The sequence below is a fragment of the Mercenaria mercenaria genome, chromosome 16 (assembly GCF_021730395.1).
Source record: "Mercenaria mercenaria strain notata chromosome 16, MADL_Memer_1, whole genome shotgun sequence".
NCBI lineage: Eukaryota > Metazoa > Mollusca > Bivalvia > Venerida > Veneridae > Mercenaria > Mercenaria mercenaria.
Window position 1 is genome coordinate 15690153 of NC_069376.1, and position 16627 is coordinate 15706779.

Genomic DNA, 16627 nt, shown 5'->3' on the forward strand with positions numbered 1-16627 from the left:
GTAAATCACTTTTTCTTTCATGGCCCCTGTTTTTTTCAAATGTCCCCAATTTTTTGCCATCATGGGGCCCTTTGACCCCACTTAAAAAAATCCTGGAATGAACACTGGGTATGGATAGTGAACCTTTAACTTAAGCTGTGACCTTGACCTTGAAATGACATGGCTGACCCATGAATTCTGCACATTATCAAGATGAGGTGATCATTTGACCCAAGTTTCATGAAAATCCTAAAAGGGGTTTAGGAGATACAGAGCTCAAACATTTGACCTTGAGTTGTGACCTTGACCTTGAGTTGACATGGCTGACTCTTGAGTTCTTGATAAGTTGATTATTTGACCCAAGATTATTGTAAATCCTTTAAGGGGATTTGGAGATACAGAGAGGACACAAAATGAAAGGCTCAAACCTTTGACTCTAAGTTCTGACCTTGACCTTGAGCCAGCATGGCAGACTCATGAGTTCTGCACATCGTCTTGATGAGGTGATCATTTGACCAAAGTTTTATAAAATTCCTTCATGGGGTTTAGGATATATAGAGCTGAGGCAAAATGGAAGGCTAAAACCTTTGATCTTCAGTTCTGACCTTGACCTTGAGCCAGCATGGCTGACTCATCAATTCTGCACATCGTCTTCATGATGTGATCATTTAATACAAGTTTCATAATTATCCTTTAAGAGGTTTAAGAGATACAGAGCTGACATAAAATGGTAGGCTCAAACATTTGACCTTGAGTTGTGACCTTGACTCCTGGATTCTGCACAATGTCTTGAGTTGAGTATTTGACCAAATTTCATGATTATCCTTACAGTGATTTTTTTTTGCGCTGATTTGACTCCGAAATTCGGCGTCTTCCCAACTGACAAAAATGGTCAAAATTCCCAAAAAATGCTTAAAAATTCCCCAAAACGAGATGATTTTTCCCAATTAGATTGATTTCTTGTGAAAGTTGAACTAAAACGAGGCAAATAATCATAAAAATTCCGACTCTAATTATGGTTTATTCGCAGAATTTTGTTGCCAACTCGAAGCGCGTTGTTTACATAAAATGGGTCACGGCATAGTACGGCATTTAGTATGACTTTCATCACAGTCGCTAACACTTTTTCATGCGTCAAATTGTGTCGGAAAAAAAATTGATAGAAACTTACCTAAATTATCGAAAAATGTCACATAATTCCAAATATTATAATAAGAAAATAAAACTTAAACATGCCATCGGTACTCCGGACATTCGAACATCTTTTGGTAAAGTTAAAGAGAAATTAAATTCAAATCAAACATCAGAAAAGCAAAGTGATCTGTCCAAGAAATCTGAGTCCCCACAAAATGACCCTTGGAAATCAACAGAAGCTCATGGTGACCCAAAGCTATCTGAGCCATCAGATCCTGTGACATCAGAAAATAACCTGTCTGTCCTGTCTGTTCAACCTCAGTGCATATTTGAATGAAATAAATTTACCTTCAAATAAAACTTTTCAAAATGATTTCTTTATTCAGGTTTGTTAATTTTTCCCAATTTTGAAGTTTATCGCGCTAAAAATTCCCAATTGAAAAGGCATGGGCTGTTGCCAAAAAAGTAAAAAAATCACTGCCTTAAGAGGTTTAGGAGATACAGAACGGACACGAAATGGAAGGCTCAAACTTGTTTTTACCTTGTGTTGTGACCTTGACCTTCAACTGACATGGCCGATTCATGGATTCTGCACATTGTCTTGATGAGGTGATCATTTGACACCAGTTTCATGAAAAATGTTATGGAAAGACGGAGGATGGAAACCATTCCTATAACCCCCCCCCACCCCCACCCCACCACTTGTAGCGGGGGATTAAAAATTTAGTCTCTGTGGATTAAATAGCCGACATAGAGACAGCATTAAAAACTGCCTGTGAACAGAGACAGCCTGTGGATAGAGACGGCCTGTGGTAAAGGTAAACAGGCAATGAGCTTACTGTAGTAATATTACTAAAGTATTTACATAACACCATTTCCCAGTGTCTGTTTTATCCTACCCTTACCCTGCTTAATTTCTATAATGAACTTGTCCATATTTCAACTGAGCCAGTACCATTAACTGTTAAAGGGGTGCTTACCAAAAAGGTACTGTCTGAGTAGGTAACAGTGCTGACCTTAATCAGACAGCACATGTGTGAAGGCAGATCTTAATCTACACTCCTCGCAAAGGCAGAATCAATTACAGTAAAACACCGCTCGCTCGAGCATCGATGACTCGAGCACCAGAGCTCGCTCGAGCAATTCATGTGGTCCCTGCCGATTTCCTTCTATTTTCTATGTGAAATTACCATGGCTGGGTCGAGTATCGATAACTCGATCACTCGAGCACGACACCTGGTCCCTGTGTATTAATTTCCTCTTTGTTGCTTCTGGCAAACTCGAGCAGAAGTGTCAAAATTTTTCACACCTTCGACGGTCAGAATGTATGGATAATTAAAAAACTCGCAAGCCTTGAGAATTGAGTGGTCTATTCCTCGAATATCTTAAATGTTTGTTTGTCGGTATTTTTGATCTAATTAATTAAATATTATTGATGAAAGGTTGAAGAAAAGTTTTATTGCTCAAATATTGACCAATTACTGTGATTAAAGCAAGTACGTTATTACTTATTACACCTTTTCTAAGGGATCAGGAAGATAATTATGAGATCCTAATATTTTATTCAGCACTTGTTTGCCGGCAAATAAAGGAAATGATATAGCTTTTTCATAAAATTGAGACAATAATTATGAGATCTTAATTTCGAGAAAAAAAATGCGAATTCGAGTACAGTTTAATTTACAAATTACATATCTTTTTATTGAAACTTCTATTATAGATAACATTTATAATACGTTTTGTTTTTTTTTGAAAATGTCACAAGTGTGTTATCATTACGCTTCAACGTTTCCTCTGCAAATGTGGAAAAACAAACTTCAATTTTCCTCGTATGTTTGTCAATGTTTGGGTCGCTCGAAACCATGGATAACTCGAGCATTTTGCTTATCCCCTTGCGACCTCGAGCGAGCGGTGTTTCACTGTATGTCAAGCAAGGTAAGGGTTCAAATTTCATCCAGTTTTCATTTTTTAATCACAAAACTATCTCATTACCCATCACTCCCTCGTTATATTTATGTACAGATGTGTCAGATGGACTGATGCCAACAGAATCTTGGAAGAAATCTCGTACATAGGGCGCATAAATCGCGTTCTTCACGAACAATGGAATGATCAGATGGAACGGCCAAACGTATGCTTCCTTTGCCATCTCAATCCTCTGAAAAATATACGTACATTGTATTTTGTGCACTCATTCATGTATCTTATGACAATCAGGAAAAAGTACTGTTAAAAGAGGAGCTTACCAAAAAGCCACTGACTGAATGGGGAACAGTGCAGATTTTGATCAGACTGCACTAATGTGCAGGCTGATGGAGATCTGCATTGATAACAAAGGCAGAATCAATCCTTTTCAGCACTATTAGGGATAATTTAGAAAAGTTTGCTATTACTGAAGAATTTTTTTTTTTTTCAGTTTGTATCCTGCTTCAACATGATTAAATATTTCACATTTTGTAAACACATTTTTTACATTACATGAATTAAAACACCAACTCCGAAAAACCAACACCAAAATATATCTGAAGAATGGAAATGCTTTCACTTGAAGGTAGCGACACAGTTTACAGCAACTACTGTTATATTAATTTATTAATTTAAATAATATAAAATGCATATTACATTAATCGCTTACTGAGAAATATTAATTGATTTTCATTCGTTATGAATATTTCTATAATTGACCCATGTCCTGAGCTTAGTGCCTCGACCAAACATTGAAATGAATACTCACATAATCCTCTGGACTGTCACATGCATCATCTTGTGACTGATTCTGAAATATATTTACATTTTTTTTTTAACAGTTTATTTAACTAAAACTTCAAAAAGATCTTGCATGTGTATTTAATAATGTATATAATAAAATAAGAGCATCGCAATACAGAGCAACATATGCCAAAGGTATTACCCTAAAGTTGTTTTTTTTTTTTATTATTTAACGTCACACCGACACATGATAGGTCATATGGCAACTTTCCAGCTTTAATGGTGGAGGAAGACCCCAGGTGCCCCTCTGTGCATTATTTCATCACGAGCGGGAACCTGGGTAGATCCTCCGACCTTCTGTTAGCCAGCTGCATGGCTTCCTCACATGAAGAATTAAACTCCCCCAGTGAGGCTCGAACACACATCGGTTAGGGGCAAGTGATCTGAAGTCAGCGACCTTAACCACTCGGCCATGGAGGCCCCGGTTACCCCAAAGTGTGCCTTTGACCTTGTTTGCTTGTTTGTTTTGGGTTTAACACTTGTTTTTCAACAGTATTTCAATCATGTAACGGCGGGCAATTTACCTAACCAGTGTTCCTGGATTCTGCACCAGAACAAACCTGTTCTCCACAAGTAACTGCCAACTTCCCCAGATGAATCACAGAGGTGAAGGACTAATGATGCCAGCCACAATGTCGTTTATCAAATAGTTATGGAGAACATACGCCATGTTTGTCCACTCAGTGTAATTCAGTATGTTTAAAAATTTAACATACTTATGAATGCTAGATGTAACAATACAGACTAATACAAACTATGCGGACTGGTGTTTAAGCATAAACTTTTGGTTATACAACTTTCCTACTTCTTACATCCAAATGTTTAGGAAAGTATGAACCCTAAACCAATCTCTTATATGCAACCTAGTTTATATGTCATGGCCAAATCCAGAACCTGTCAGTCAAAAATGCTTGCTCCGATGTGGAGGGTTGGGCGTAGGACTGCATTTCCCACAATGTACCGAGAGGGTTGAATTTTCTACTGCCAGTGTGTTTCACAACGGAATTTTCTTATGAATTTATTCATTTATCATCTATCTTATACTGTGAAATCATAAATATTTGTGGGGGACTAATTTTAGTGGATTTCGTGGTTGAGTCAATTAGCTACTGTGAAATCATTAAATTTTGTGGGCATGAAATTTCCTGGTTTTGGTCAAAACAGCAATTTCATGGGGATATGAATTCGCAGATTTTAACTTTTGAACATAAAATGAATGGGAATTTTACCTGTTTGTTAGTGATTAAATGACCAATTAAGTTTGCATTTTGTTGATGTTACGAAGGAAAACTGTACTGACATTCAACATGATGTTAACCTGTTCAACGTTTGTTTGATGAATTACATAGAATTAAAGGAAGAAGATCCTAAATGCTATTTTAATTAACATAAAAATTCCCAATCTGAGTAAAACCCCCGCTATTTTTCTCAATTTATCCGGTACTGGAACTTTTCCCAAGAGCTAAAAAAAAATTACTGACGTTAGATATTTAACCTTTACCCTGCTTAATTTCTAAAATGGACTGGTCCATCATTCAATTTGGGCAATGCCATTTATTGTTTGAAGGGGTGTTCACTGAAAAATTACTGACTGAATAGCGAACAGTGCAGACCATGATCAGACTGCACGGATGTGCAGGCTGATCTTGGTCTGCACTGGTCGCAAAGGCATAATCACTTGCCGAGAGCAGGCTAAAGGTTAACTTATGTAGATGCCCTCCTGTTTCAACTCATGCACATCTGAACTCTGAAACTTGATTTGAGCTGCACCATGAGAAAACCCAACACAGTGCATTTGCTACCAGCATGGATCCTGACCAGACTGTACGGATGGGCAGGTTGGTCTGGATCCATGCTGGTTGCAAAATGCACTAAGTTGTTTTCCTCATGGTGCGGCTCAATTTTTAGCCAGGCTACAAAACACTCAAAAGCCGCTGGTTGCTTGATAAATTTTCACTTATTAATGAATAGATTTACCACTAACCTTAAGCACTCTCGTACACACATAATTTTTCAGGTATCTTGGTGTTATTTCTGTCTCACGGAATACACTTCTCCATTTCTCACACAGGTTACACTGAACCCAATATGGTAAGAGCTGGTCGGCCATGTAATACTTGACACTGTTATCCGTACCTCCGTATTGTGACCACATCCTCTTCCATGCCGTGTATTTCTCATACCCGGAATTATGACTGAAATAAAAAGATACCATTTTTTATTTAACTCATTACACCCTAATGCTTTCTATGCTTCTAAAACAGGGGATTCTATCAAAACTTGAATGTATATTTAGATTTTCACTTAGGTAAACATTAAGTATTGAACCTAACAAACTTAATTCTTAGATTCTGTTCCAGTACTAACTTGTTACCTTCAAGTAGCTGTCAACATTCCCACCAAATCAGAGGGAAAAGATGTACCATAAAGTTTTGCTTTTAAGATACATTATTACAGTCAAATTTCCAGTTCAAAGAGTGGGTAGCGTGTACTACAAGGAAATTAAACAAAAAAGAAACCCCCATGTCTGATGCATCTTGTCAATGAGTCCGCCTTATAAACGAAAATATACGGTACGATTTCAGCCACAATGTCTTTTTCATAAATTATTGAGAACTTCACCCTGGGATCAAACCCACAACAACACAATCCAAAAATCTACATTCACCCTACTGGTTCCTATTGGTGGATTTGCATGCATGTATCTTAAGGACAATGTCATGAGTTTCAGAGTTACTGCACTTGTAATTTAAAAGACCTTTATGACTTTCACAATTTCAAGAATATGTCTAAAATTAATAATCCTGTATTTGATTAGTCAGTTAGTTACAAACTGAATAATATACAAGAACAAAGCAAATGCAATTCCATGAGGAATAGATATAGAGAATCCATCATTGGTCTTCGGTTAAGATCAGAAAATCCCAACCCGAGGGTGCACCGCTCAAGTCTTAAACGAGGCTGAGCCAATGATGGATTCTATTTCTCACTTACCACAACAGAAACAATAAAAACAAGCATAAAAATATGAAACTACTTAAAATGCGGGAAACTGGCGTCCGTAAGCAGAAGTGACATCGTGACATTTTAGTGACGCACAATAACAAAGTTCCGCTTTAGTTTTATCGTTTGTAGCATAACAGTACGTTCTTATCATGAAGTTATGAATTTTGAATCGAGAAATACACTATAAGGAACGGAGAGAAAAGATAAAAGTACCTGATTTTTAATTATTTTACATAAGTAATGTGAATATTCAGTGCATGAAGGAGTCCGTCACAGGAGTGTGGGATAACCCATGTGAGACAAGATTTTCCAGCATTGCTAAAAATAGAGATTTTTCTGTCCAATAAGTGAGAAAGAAGTGTGTATTACACCTGGTACTGTCAGTGTATGCAAGGCATAGAGCACTTGCCAATAGGGCAACTTCATCTTTTTACTTGCCCAAACTCAATTTTTGGTTGCCTAATGTAACATGCTGATGTGATCAGATACTTTAATGCAGTTTAGCAAGAAAAACAGAACTGTAGTACACAATATAAATCTAGAACTTATATATATAGAATAATTTCTAGGGATTTTTCATCTTTCCAACTGGCAACTGAATATGAATTTTTGCCTGCCTGCTATTCAACTATGGGCAAAGTGGCAGTTCTTGAAAGTCCAGCCTGTTTATGTTTGTAGACAGAAAACGCCTTACACCTTATTAAAACACACTATAAACTTGCTGTGAAATAAAATAAATTTGTTGACATGAAGTTTCTTGGATTTGGCCAAAACAACTGTTTTGTGGAGGAGGCTTACATTCAAAGATTTCAAAATTTTCTGTTCATCTCAGATCAACTGTCCATTCGAACCGCCTCAATAGCCTAGTGGTAGAGCGTCCGCCCGTAGTGGGAGGTCGCCCGTTCGATCCCCAGCCGCGTCATACCAAAGACGTGAAAAATGGTACCAGTAGCTCCTTTGCTTGGCGCTCAGCATCAGGGTTCTCGCCAGGCTATTATCGCCTGTCGCGTGCGACATGCCTTCAGACTTTGAGTTGTATATTCGACATCCCTTATTTCCCCCGTCATCCCTTAATTGCCGAAGCGACATGTCATAAAATCATCCCAATAAACACCCCGATTAATTCGATAGTGTATTCGAAAAGCTTCCACGTGCTACCCGATAGTTTAGGTAAAGCGATGCGAGTTAAGATAACCGATAAACCAATGACAGCTTCCTATATGTGGAACGTGTGACGTAAATTTCATCGTAGCTCCGCCTTTAAATCCTTTGACAGGCGGCATCTTGTGATGTGTACATGAAAGTGACTGTTTTCGCAAGTTTTAAGATTATACATGTCATTAGATATAATGACAGATGATCAACAATTATCGTCCGAATGTTTTTCGCAATCAAGGAAAGACAATGTAAGGAATTAAGTCAAAAATTGTGCAACACAGTAAAATGCTTTTGAACAATTATCGCCGTAATATTAATGTTTTTCACATGTATGAAATGTGTTTTCTCGGGCGGAATATCGAAAAGACAATGCAAGAATTAATGTTTTCTGTCGTCACTTTCAAAATAGAACTTGTAGAGAAAAGTTTGAAATACCCTTCGTGCATTATTTCAACACGAACGGACACTTTGGACCTTCCGTAAGCCAGCTGGATGGCTTCCTCACATGAAGAATTCAACGCCCCGAGTGAGGCTCGAACCCACATCGATGAGGGGCAAGTGATTTGAAGCCAGCGACCTTAACCACTCGGCCAGGGAGGCCCCGGTCACAATTTCAGAATCCCTCCCAGCCACGCCAAATGGCCATTGATCCAAAATGGAAACCAGCGTTTCCCTGGATGACAGTCTCAGATTGTGTTGTTTTACATGTATGTACAACAAACAGTTGACATTTTCAAAAACTTAAAATGGATAAGTTTTCAGCAAATAAACTCCGCAGAAATAGAAGACATAAACTTTAAAATACAAATAGATCTGTGTGCAGTGCTAAAATTGTGTTGTTTTATGTACAATAAATAGTAAATGAACATTTTTAGCAACTTAAAATTGAATAACTTTTAATTGTCATTCAGCAAATAACTCCATAGGATTTTTATGACCTAATATCTTTTCTTGTTGTACATGTAAATGATGCTTATTAATCACTGAAAATACCACAATGTTTTTCACTCTGAAATGCACCAGAATGCACCAAAAAGAGTTGTAGTAACACAAAATTTTCTGGGGTGACCCCCATACCCCCCATACAGGAGGGGACACCCCTCCCGCACCCACCCCTTTGCTCGTCAGAAAATATCCTTCTGCAACATGCCTTCAGAAAATCCTGGCTAGAACCCTGAGCATTAAAAGGGAAACTGGCCTCTTCTCTCATACCCTTGTGGCGATGGATTCCATCAGGAAGGAGGTGCCGAGAGTGATTAATATAAGTTGTAGAACTTCCTTCACAATCGACCTAAAATAAATTATGTATAAACTAACTATCCATTCATTTCATAAACAAAATTTAATGATTTTACAGTACCTTCTGTAGAAATGCTCAAAACATTCATTGCAGAAGTGTTCTCCGGCAGATATATGGTACCAGCGTGAAGTGTATCCATTGCCACAACATCTGAAAATAATATAATTATGGTCTTATCATAGAATCATTTTATATCTTGCAAACGGAATTTCATGTCTATTACAAAAAAGGGCAATTTAAATTTTTGGATATACAAGAGCTGTCTGTAAGATATATATAAGAGCTGTCCATAAGACAGCATGCTTGACTTTTCTCAGAGCTTTCCCAGAATTAAAGCTTTGCCAGTAAAAGCTTTAAAAAACTTAACAAAAAATTCTAGGTGAAAAAGAGGCATTACTGTCAAAATCCAAATCTTACTTACAGGGATCGTTTCTCCTGGTGTAGACTTTGGAAGTACATGTGAACGATTATTTTAAGTTTCAAATCAAAAACTTTGATAGATTATTTGATATTTGACTTTATCCAAAACATTGTTAAAAAGGGGCTTAACTCTGTCAAAATTCAAATTAGAGTAATGGGGACTGTTTTTCCTGGTGTATACTTTGATAGTACTATTTCAAGTTTCATATCAAAAGCTTTAATATTAACAGAGATATTTGACTTTATCAAAAACATTAACCAACAGTGACAGCAGTCTTCTTTTTCTTTGAAATGTCAAGCTAATCAGAAACGGAGTGAAAACTGAAAGTGTTTCTTTGGGTTTTAGTTTAGTGTATCGATGCAACCATGTCGCAAAAATTAGTGTCCTACAAATGTCAATGATTTCAAAGTGCTTTTTTTTATTTATCAAAAGCTAATATATATCTAAAATTTGGTATCTGATAGCATCTATGTAACATACAATATAATTATTTAGTGTACACTACTATTACTTGCGAAAAATCTTTTCTCTTGTAAATTTCATTTTCATATATCTAAAAAATTTCATTTTTTTAAGTATATATGCGTATAAATTTCATAATTTTGGTTTCCATTATCAGTCAGGGGTGTAACTGTTTTAGGTTATGTAACCTATTTCAGTTACTTTTTCAAGAATTTTATAACCTGTATTAGTTATAAAATAAGGATAACCCAGGTAAGTTATTCAAAAAAAGCCTTTTTACTGTTCTCACAAAGTGAGCTTTTAAATGCAATTAGTAGCAAACTGTGGTTAATCAAATTCTCTTTTAGTCTGATAATGACCTGATGAGCATAATGGGATGTTAAGAGTTTTATAGCTTAAAAACCATTTGCGTAAGACTTTATCAGCCTTGCGTAAAAAAATTTACTGCACAGCTGTAAAGATAAAAGGCCAAGGATTCAGGAAATGATTGCATTAGTCACATTCAAAATGAGGAATTGACACAGGAGGGCTTTGTAATATTTTATGATAACTGAAACAAGTTATGAAAGTAAACGCAGTAACTCAAATGGGTTATAAAATGTGATAACTTGAAACAGTTACACCCCTGACTGATTATGAAGACGTAAAATTCAATTTAAACAACATTAACATAATTGCGACTCTTGCCTCAATGACATTTTAAATTCCAGTCCATATTATGCCATACCTGTGAAATATTAAATAATGCCCATTGGTAAGCAAAACTTAAGAATCTGAAGAAATTACAGGAGTTTATCAAAAATAAAGTCTGAAAACTGAAATTTTAGTTGCTTAAACAAAACTACATTGTAGTCTAAACTGTTTGTGCATCTGATACACATGTTCTTTTGTTTGTTTGTTTTGGGTTTAACGCCGTTTTTCAACAGTATTTCAGTCATGTAACGGCAGGCAGTTAACCTAACCAGTGTTCCTGGATTCTGTACCAGTACAAACCTGTTCTCTGCAAGTAACTACCAACTTCCACACATGAATCAGAGGTGGAGAACTAATGATTTCAAACAATGTCGTTTAACAAATAGTCATGGAGAACATACACCCCACCAGAGGATCGAACTCGCGACCCCGAGATCCACAGCTCTTCCCTACTGAGCTAAGCAGGCGGGCTGATACACATGTTCTAGTTGCCAAACTGTTTAGCTAAATAGAGTGTGCAAAGATCTACAGAATGAGGGGTCACAGGCTGACTGAGGGGTCATGAGGCCGATCTCTGGGCAAGGCATATGTTTCTATGACGATTTGATAAATGAGATCAAGTCTGAAATCATTTGTCCCTTACCTCCCAATGGAAAAGTGTTTTTACTAATACAGAATCCTGAAACACCGGTTTGGTTAACTGCCACTGTTACATAACTGAAATACTGTTGAAGAGTGGCATAAAATCTCAAACCAAAAAATACCCATTGTAATTCAACCGTTAGCATGCTGACGGCAAGTGATTCTGCCTACACATAAATATATGTACAGGCTGATCATGGTCTGCACTGTTCGCCATTCAGGCAGTATCTTTTTTGGTTAGCACCCCTTTTTACAGTTAATGGTACTGTCCAAATTGAAAGATGGACCAGCCCATTTTAGAAATTTAGCAGGCTAAAAGTAAATGAACAACACAGATTATCTTACGTAGAAGCTGCCCTGGCAAAACATATTGGAGTTGGGGAGGGACACCCAGATTTAGGACAACTTCGTATCTTCTTTTCTCCTTTAATACTAGAATCTGAATCTTCAGTTTCCGAGGCAATCTTTCTCTTTGCAGCCTGTCGCACGGGCTTCTTGCTCGCCATACCTGTCTCTCCCTTTGTCACCCCTTTACACTCATAATGTCTTGGATCTGTTGAAAAAAAAGTATCAAAAATTTAGTCAATACAAGAAAAATTGTAAAACTCCCAACTATTTTACCCAAGTCACTTGCTTTTTTCTAATTTAGTTTTTCCTCTAGTTAGGTAGTTAAATATCTATAGGACAATTACATTGCAATTATCTGAAGCATTTTACCATAAGTCTGGTAAATGAACCCAGTACAGCTGAAACAACATGTAGTAAGACTTCATTTAATCCAAGTAGCAATGAACCAGACATCATGCCGTAATTTGACACCATATGTCATTATCGTTTGGGAACATAACCGAATAACAGCTATAAAATTGGGCGAAAAAAAAAACCCTGACAATATTTTATTTCCCTATGCACACTATGATAGCCAACTAAGAGTGGCTCAGAACTTTGGCTCAAAATGGCTCCAACTTTTTTTTAAATGGCAAAAAGGTTGGCGAGAAGTATGAACAAGAGGGCCATGATGGCCCTATATTGCTCACCTGAGTTTAATAGCTTGGTTGAACAAATTTCTTTGCTAATGCTTCAAAAACAAATGAAACAAGAAGCTGCGTTCAATAAACGCTTGATGCCCTCCAGTGGCATCCTTGTCGACAGATTTTGCACCTAAGCCCAAACGAGGTCAAGGTCAAACTGAGGTCAGGTTATGTTTGAAGATGAGGAATAGTCACAGTTTACATCTGTATTAGTATCAATTCATTCTTGTAAGGGGTATTGATGCTAGACGAAACGGTCCCATTTGGTTAACCAAGAGACGGCCCATATAAAGCAACCTAAGTCCAAAATGAGGTCAAGGTCTAGGTCAAACTGAGGTCAGGTGATGTCTGAAGATGAAGAATGGCCACAGGTTACATCTGCATAAGTATCAAGTAATTTTAGTAAGGGGTATTGATGCTAGACGAAACGGTTCCATTTGGTTAACCAAGAGATGGCCCATATAAAGCAATCGAAGTCCAAAATGAGGTCAAGGTCAAATGGAGGTCAGGTGATGTCTGAAGATGAGGAATGGTCACAGGTTACATCTGCATTAGTATCAAGTCATTCTAATAAGGGGTATTGATGCTAGACGAAACGGTCCCATTTGGTTAACCTTGTACGGACAAACGAACGGACGGGACAATCATTATATGCCTCCCGCATCAGTAGATGCTTGGGGCATAAAAATAGGTGAGAAGGTCATGGTAGAGATTCTTCAAGGTAAGTACTAAAATCTGTTAAACAAGAGCACCGCCTTGCGGGTGCTGACGCTCATCTGATTTTTTTGTATAATAGAAATATTGTCCTACCCATGATTTTCAAAGTCTAAAAAGGGCCATCAATCTTGCAAAAAGCAGGATAGAGTTATGTTTCTTGATGTACAGCATCTGCTTATGATGGTGAAAAACTGTTGCAAGTTTTAAAGCAATAGCTTTGACAGTTTATGAGAAAAGTTGACTTAAACATAATACTCAACCAAGAAAATCATTTTCTAAGTCCAAAAGGGGTAATAATTATTGCAAAAAGCAGGATGGAGTTATGTCCTTGCTGTACAGGGTCAGCTTATGATGGTGAACAAGTGTTGAAAGTTTCAAAGCAATAGCTTTGATAGTTTAAGAGAAAAAGTTGACCTAAACATAAAACTTAACCAAGAAATCTGATATTTTCTAAGTCCAAAAGGGGCCATAAATCTTGCAAAAAGCAAGATGGAGTTATGTTTCTTGCTGTACAGGGTCAGCTTATGATGGTGAACAAGTGTTGCAAGTTTTAAAGCAATAGCTTTGATAGTTTAGGAGAAAAGTTGACCTAAACATAAAACTTAACCAAGAAATCTGATATTTTCTAAGTACAAAAGGGGCCATAAATCTTGCAAAAAGTAGGATGTAGTTATGTTTCTTGCTATACAGGGTCAGCTTATGATGGTGAACAAGTGTTCCAAGTTTCAAAGCAATAGCTTTGATAGTTTAGGAGAAAAGCTGACCTAAACATAAATCTTAACCAGGCAACGCCAACACCGCTCAAGTGATGACAATAACTCATCTTTTTTTTCTCCAAAAAATCAGATGAACTAAAAATTATACAGGTGGTCCAAATCTCTTTACTGTAGCTTCAAAAACAAGAAAGTAGGTCAGTAGGTCAGGGTTAATAATATTTAAGATGGGTATTGAAATCTGTATCAAAAGTTCTACATGTGGTCCAAATTTCCATGCTGTATCTTCAAAAACAAGAAAGTAGGTCAGAAGGTCAAGATTAAGACTATTCAAGGTGAGTATTGAAATCTGTATCAAACGTTATACATGTGGTCCAAATCTTTTTGCTGTAGCTTGCAAACCAAGAAAGTAAGTCAGTAGGTCAGGGCTAAGAACATTAAAGATGAGTATTGAAATCTTTATCGAAAGTTATTGATGTGGTCCAAATTTCTATGCTGTTAAGATCGGTGTGCTAAACTATCTTAAAACTAGAGCTATCACTAAAGGTGATGAATGTACCCCCGCATGCACTGACACAGTACATTGCAATTTGACGCACACAAGATTGCATAATTATGTGGACTGTATGTATATAGACTGTATGTATACAGTACAGTAACAAAAAACAAAGTCCCATAACTATGCAGAATATAAATCTAAAAGAATGTAACATGCACCATGCACAACTAGGGTTGGTACTAATCACTTGTGTGAAGTTTCATTAAATTGTGTGTAAGGGTTTGGTAGATTAGGCACGCACAAGATTGCATATGCAGACTGTATGTACATAGTATGTTAACAAGAAACAAAGTCCCATAACTCTGCAATTTTTGTCGCTGAAAGAACCTAACATGCCCCATGCACAACTACTGTTGTTACTGATCACTTGTGTGAAGTTTCATTAAATTGTGTCAAGGGGATGAGGAGAGATGGTGCGCACAAGATTGTGTCTATGCATATAGTATAGTAACAAAAAAACAAAGTCCCATAACTCTGCAAAAAATTTTCTGAAAGAACCTAACATGCCCCATGCACAACTACTGTTGTTACTGATCACTTGTGTGAAGTTTCATTAAATTGTGTCAAGGGGATGAGGAGAGATGGTGCGCACAAGATTGTGTCTATGTATATAGTATAGTAACAAAAAAACAAAGTCCCATAACTCTGCAAAAAATTTTTCTGAAAGAACCTAACATGCCCCATGCACAACTACTGTTGGTACTGATCACTTGTGTGAAGTTTCATTAAATTGTGTCAAGGGGATGAGGAGAGATGGTGCGCACAAGATTGTGTCTATGTATATAGTATAGTAACAAAAAAACAAAGTCCCATAACTCTGCAAATTTTTTTTCTAAAAGAACCTAACATGCCCCATGCACAACTACTGTTGGTACTGATCACTTGTATGAAGTTTCATTAAATTCTGTCAAGGGGATAAGGAGAGATGGTGCGCACAATATTGCATCTACGGACAGACGGACGGACAGACAGACAACCTGAAACCAGTATACCCCCCCTTACAACTTTGTTGTCGGGGGGTACAAAAACAAAGAAGTAGGTCAGTAGGTAAAGGTCATAGTCAAGTGACTCCTAATTACTTGAGGTCATCAGATAAAAAATACTTTCAAAATTATCTGATCATATTTTCCTATACAAGTGACCTTTTATCTTTACAATTATGCAGTAAAAATTTGCAATTTATTATGATTTCCTCTTGTGGCTTGTCATGATCAGACTAAAAGAGAATTTGATTAACCATAGTTTGCTACTAATTACACTTTAAAGGTTACTTTGTCTTTGTGAGAAAAGCAAAAAGACTTTTTTTGAATAAGTTTCAATAACTTCCTGAGTTTACCTTTAGCCTGCTGGCGGCAGGTGATTCTGCCTTTGCGACCATGTGCAGTCTGATCATGGTCTGCACTGTTTGCTATTCAGTTAGTAAATTTTCAGTGAACACCCCTTTAAGTAATAAGTGATGCTGCCCGAATTGAATGATGGACCAGTCCATTTTAGAAATTCAGCAGGGTAAGGGTTAACTATATTTTTATAACTAATACAGGTTATAAAATGCTTGAAAAAGTAACTGAAATAGGTTACATAACTTATCCATAAACAAGAATATTATAGCCATCTTTTCAAACTGCTTCACAAGCTTGCTGGGGGTGGCGGGTGGGGTGGTATATAGTCAGAAATGATAAATTTAATTTGAATGAAACACTCTATTTTTCACCTAGAAGTCGCTCCACTTTTCTATAAGGAGAACTGACTTCTAGCTGTATCCGTGTGGTGCATGTGTAAAATGTGTAAAAGCAGTATTTCCGTGAGGTCCCACCACTAAATCTAAAGGTCCCATGCAAATTTGAGGTAAGCAGACGAGACGTTTAGTAAACACTTATATTGGGGAAATACAGCTTTGATAATTTAGTGCATGACTTTTACACACCCTAAAACACAGTCATTTTCATATCCAAAATATTCACTTCGAAAAGTGAAATTTTAAAAGATTTGGTTGGGAGAGATACGATCTAATTTATAGATTCAAGAGAGGTAATTCGTACAATT

General features: G+C 37.0%; 1 protein-coding gene across 1 annotated transcript in view; it reads right to left on the reverse strand.

The window, feature by feature from the left end:
- The window catches only part of LOC123540084 (lysine-specific histone demethylase 2-like), a 53863-nt gene that overhangs the window by 34457 nt on the left and 2779 nt on the right, over positions 1-16627 (reverse strand). The window contains exons 2-6 of the mRNA XM_053526187.1: positions 11910-12117; positions 9407-9496; positions 5867-6077; positions 3848-3889; positions 3106-3271 (exon numbers count right to left, since the gene is read on the reverse strand). Coding sequence (XP_053382162.1) covers positions 3106-3271; positions 3848-3889; positions 5867-6077; positions 9407-9496; positions 11910-12070 — 670 coding nt within the window. The 5' untranslated portion in view covers positions 12071-12117. The remainder of the gene's footprint in view (positions 1-3105; positions 3272-3847; positions 3890-5866; positions 6078-9406; positions 9497-11909; positions 12118-16627) is intronic.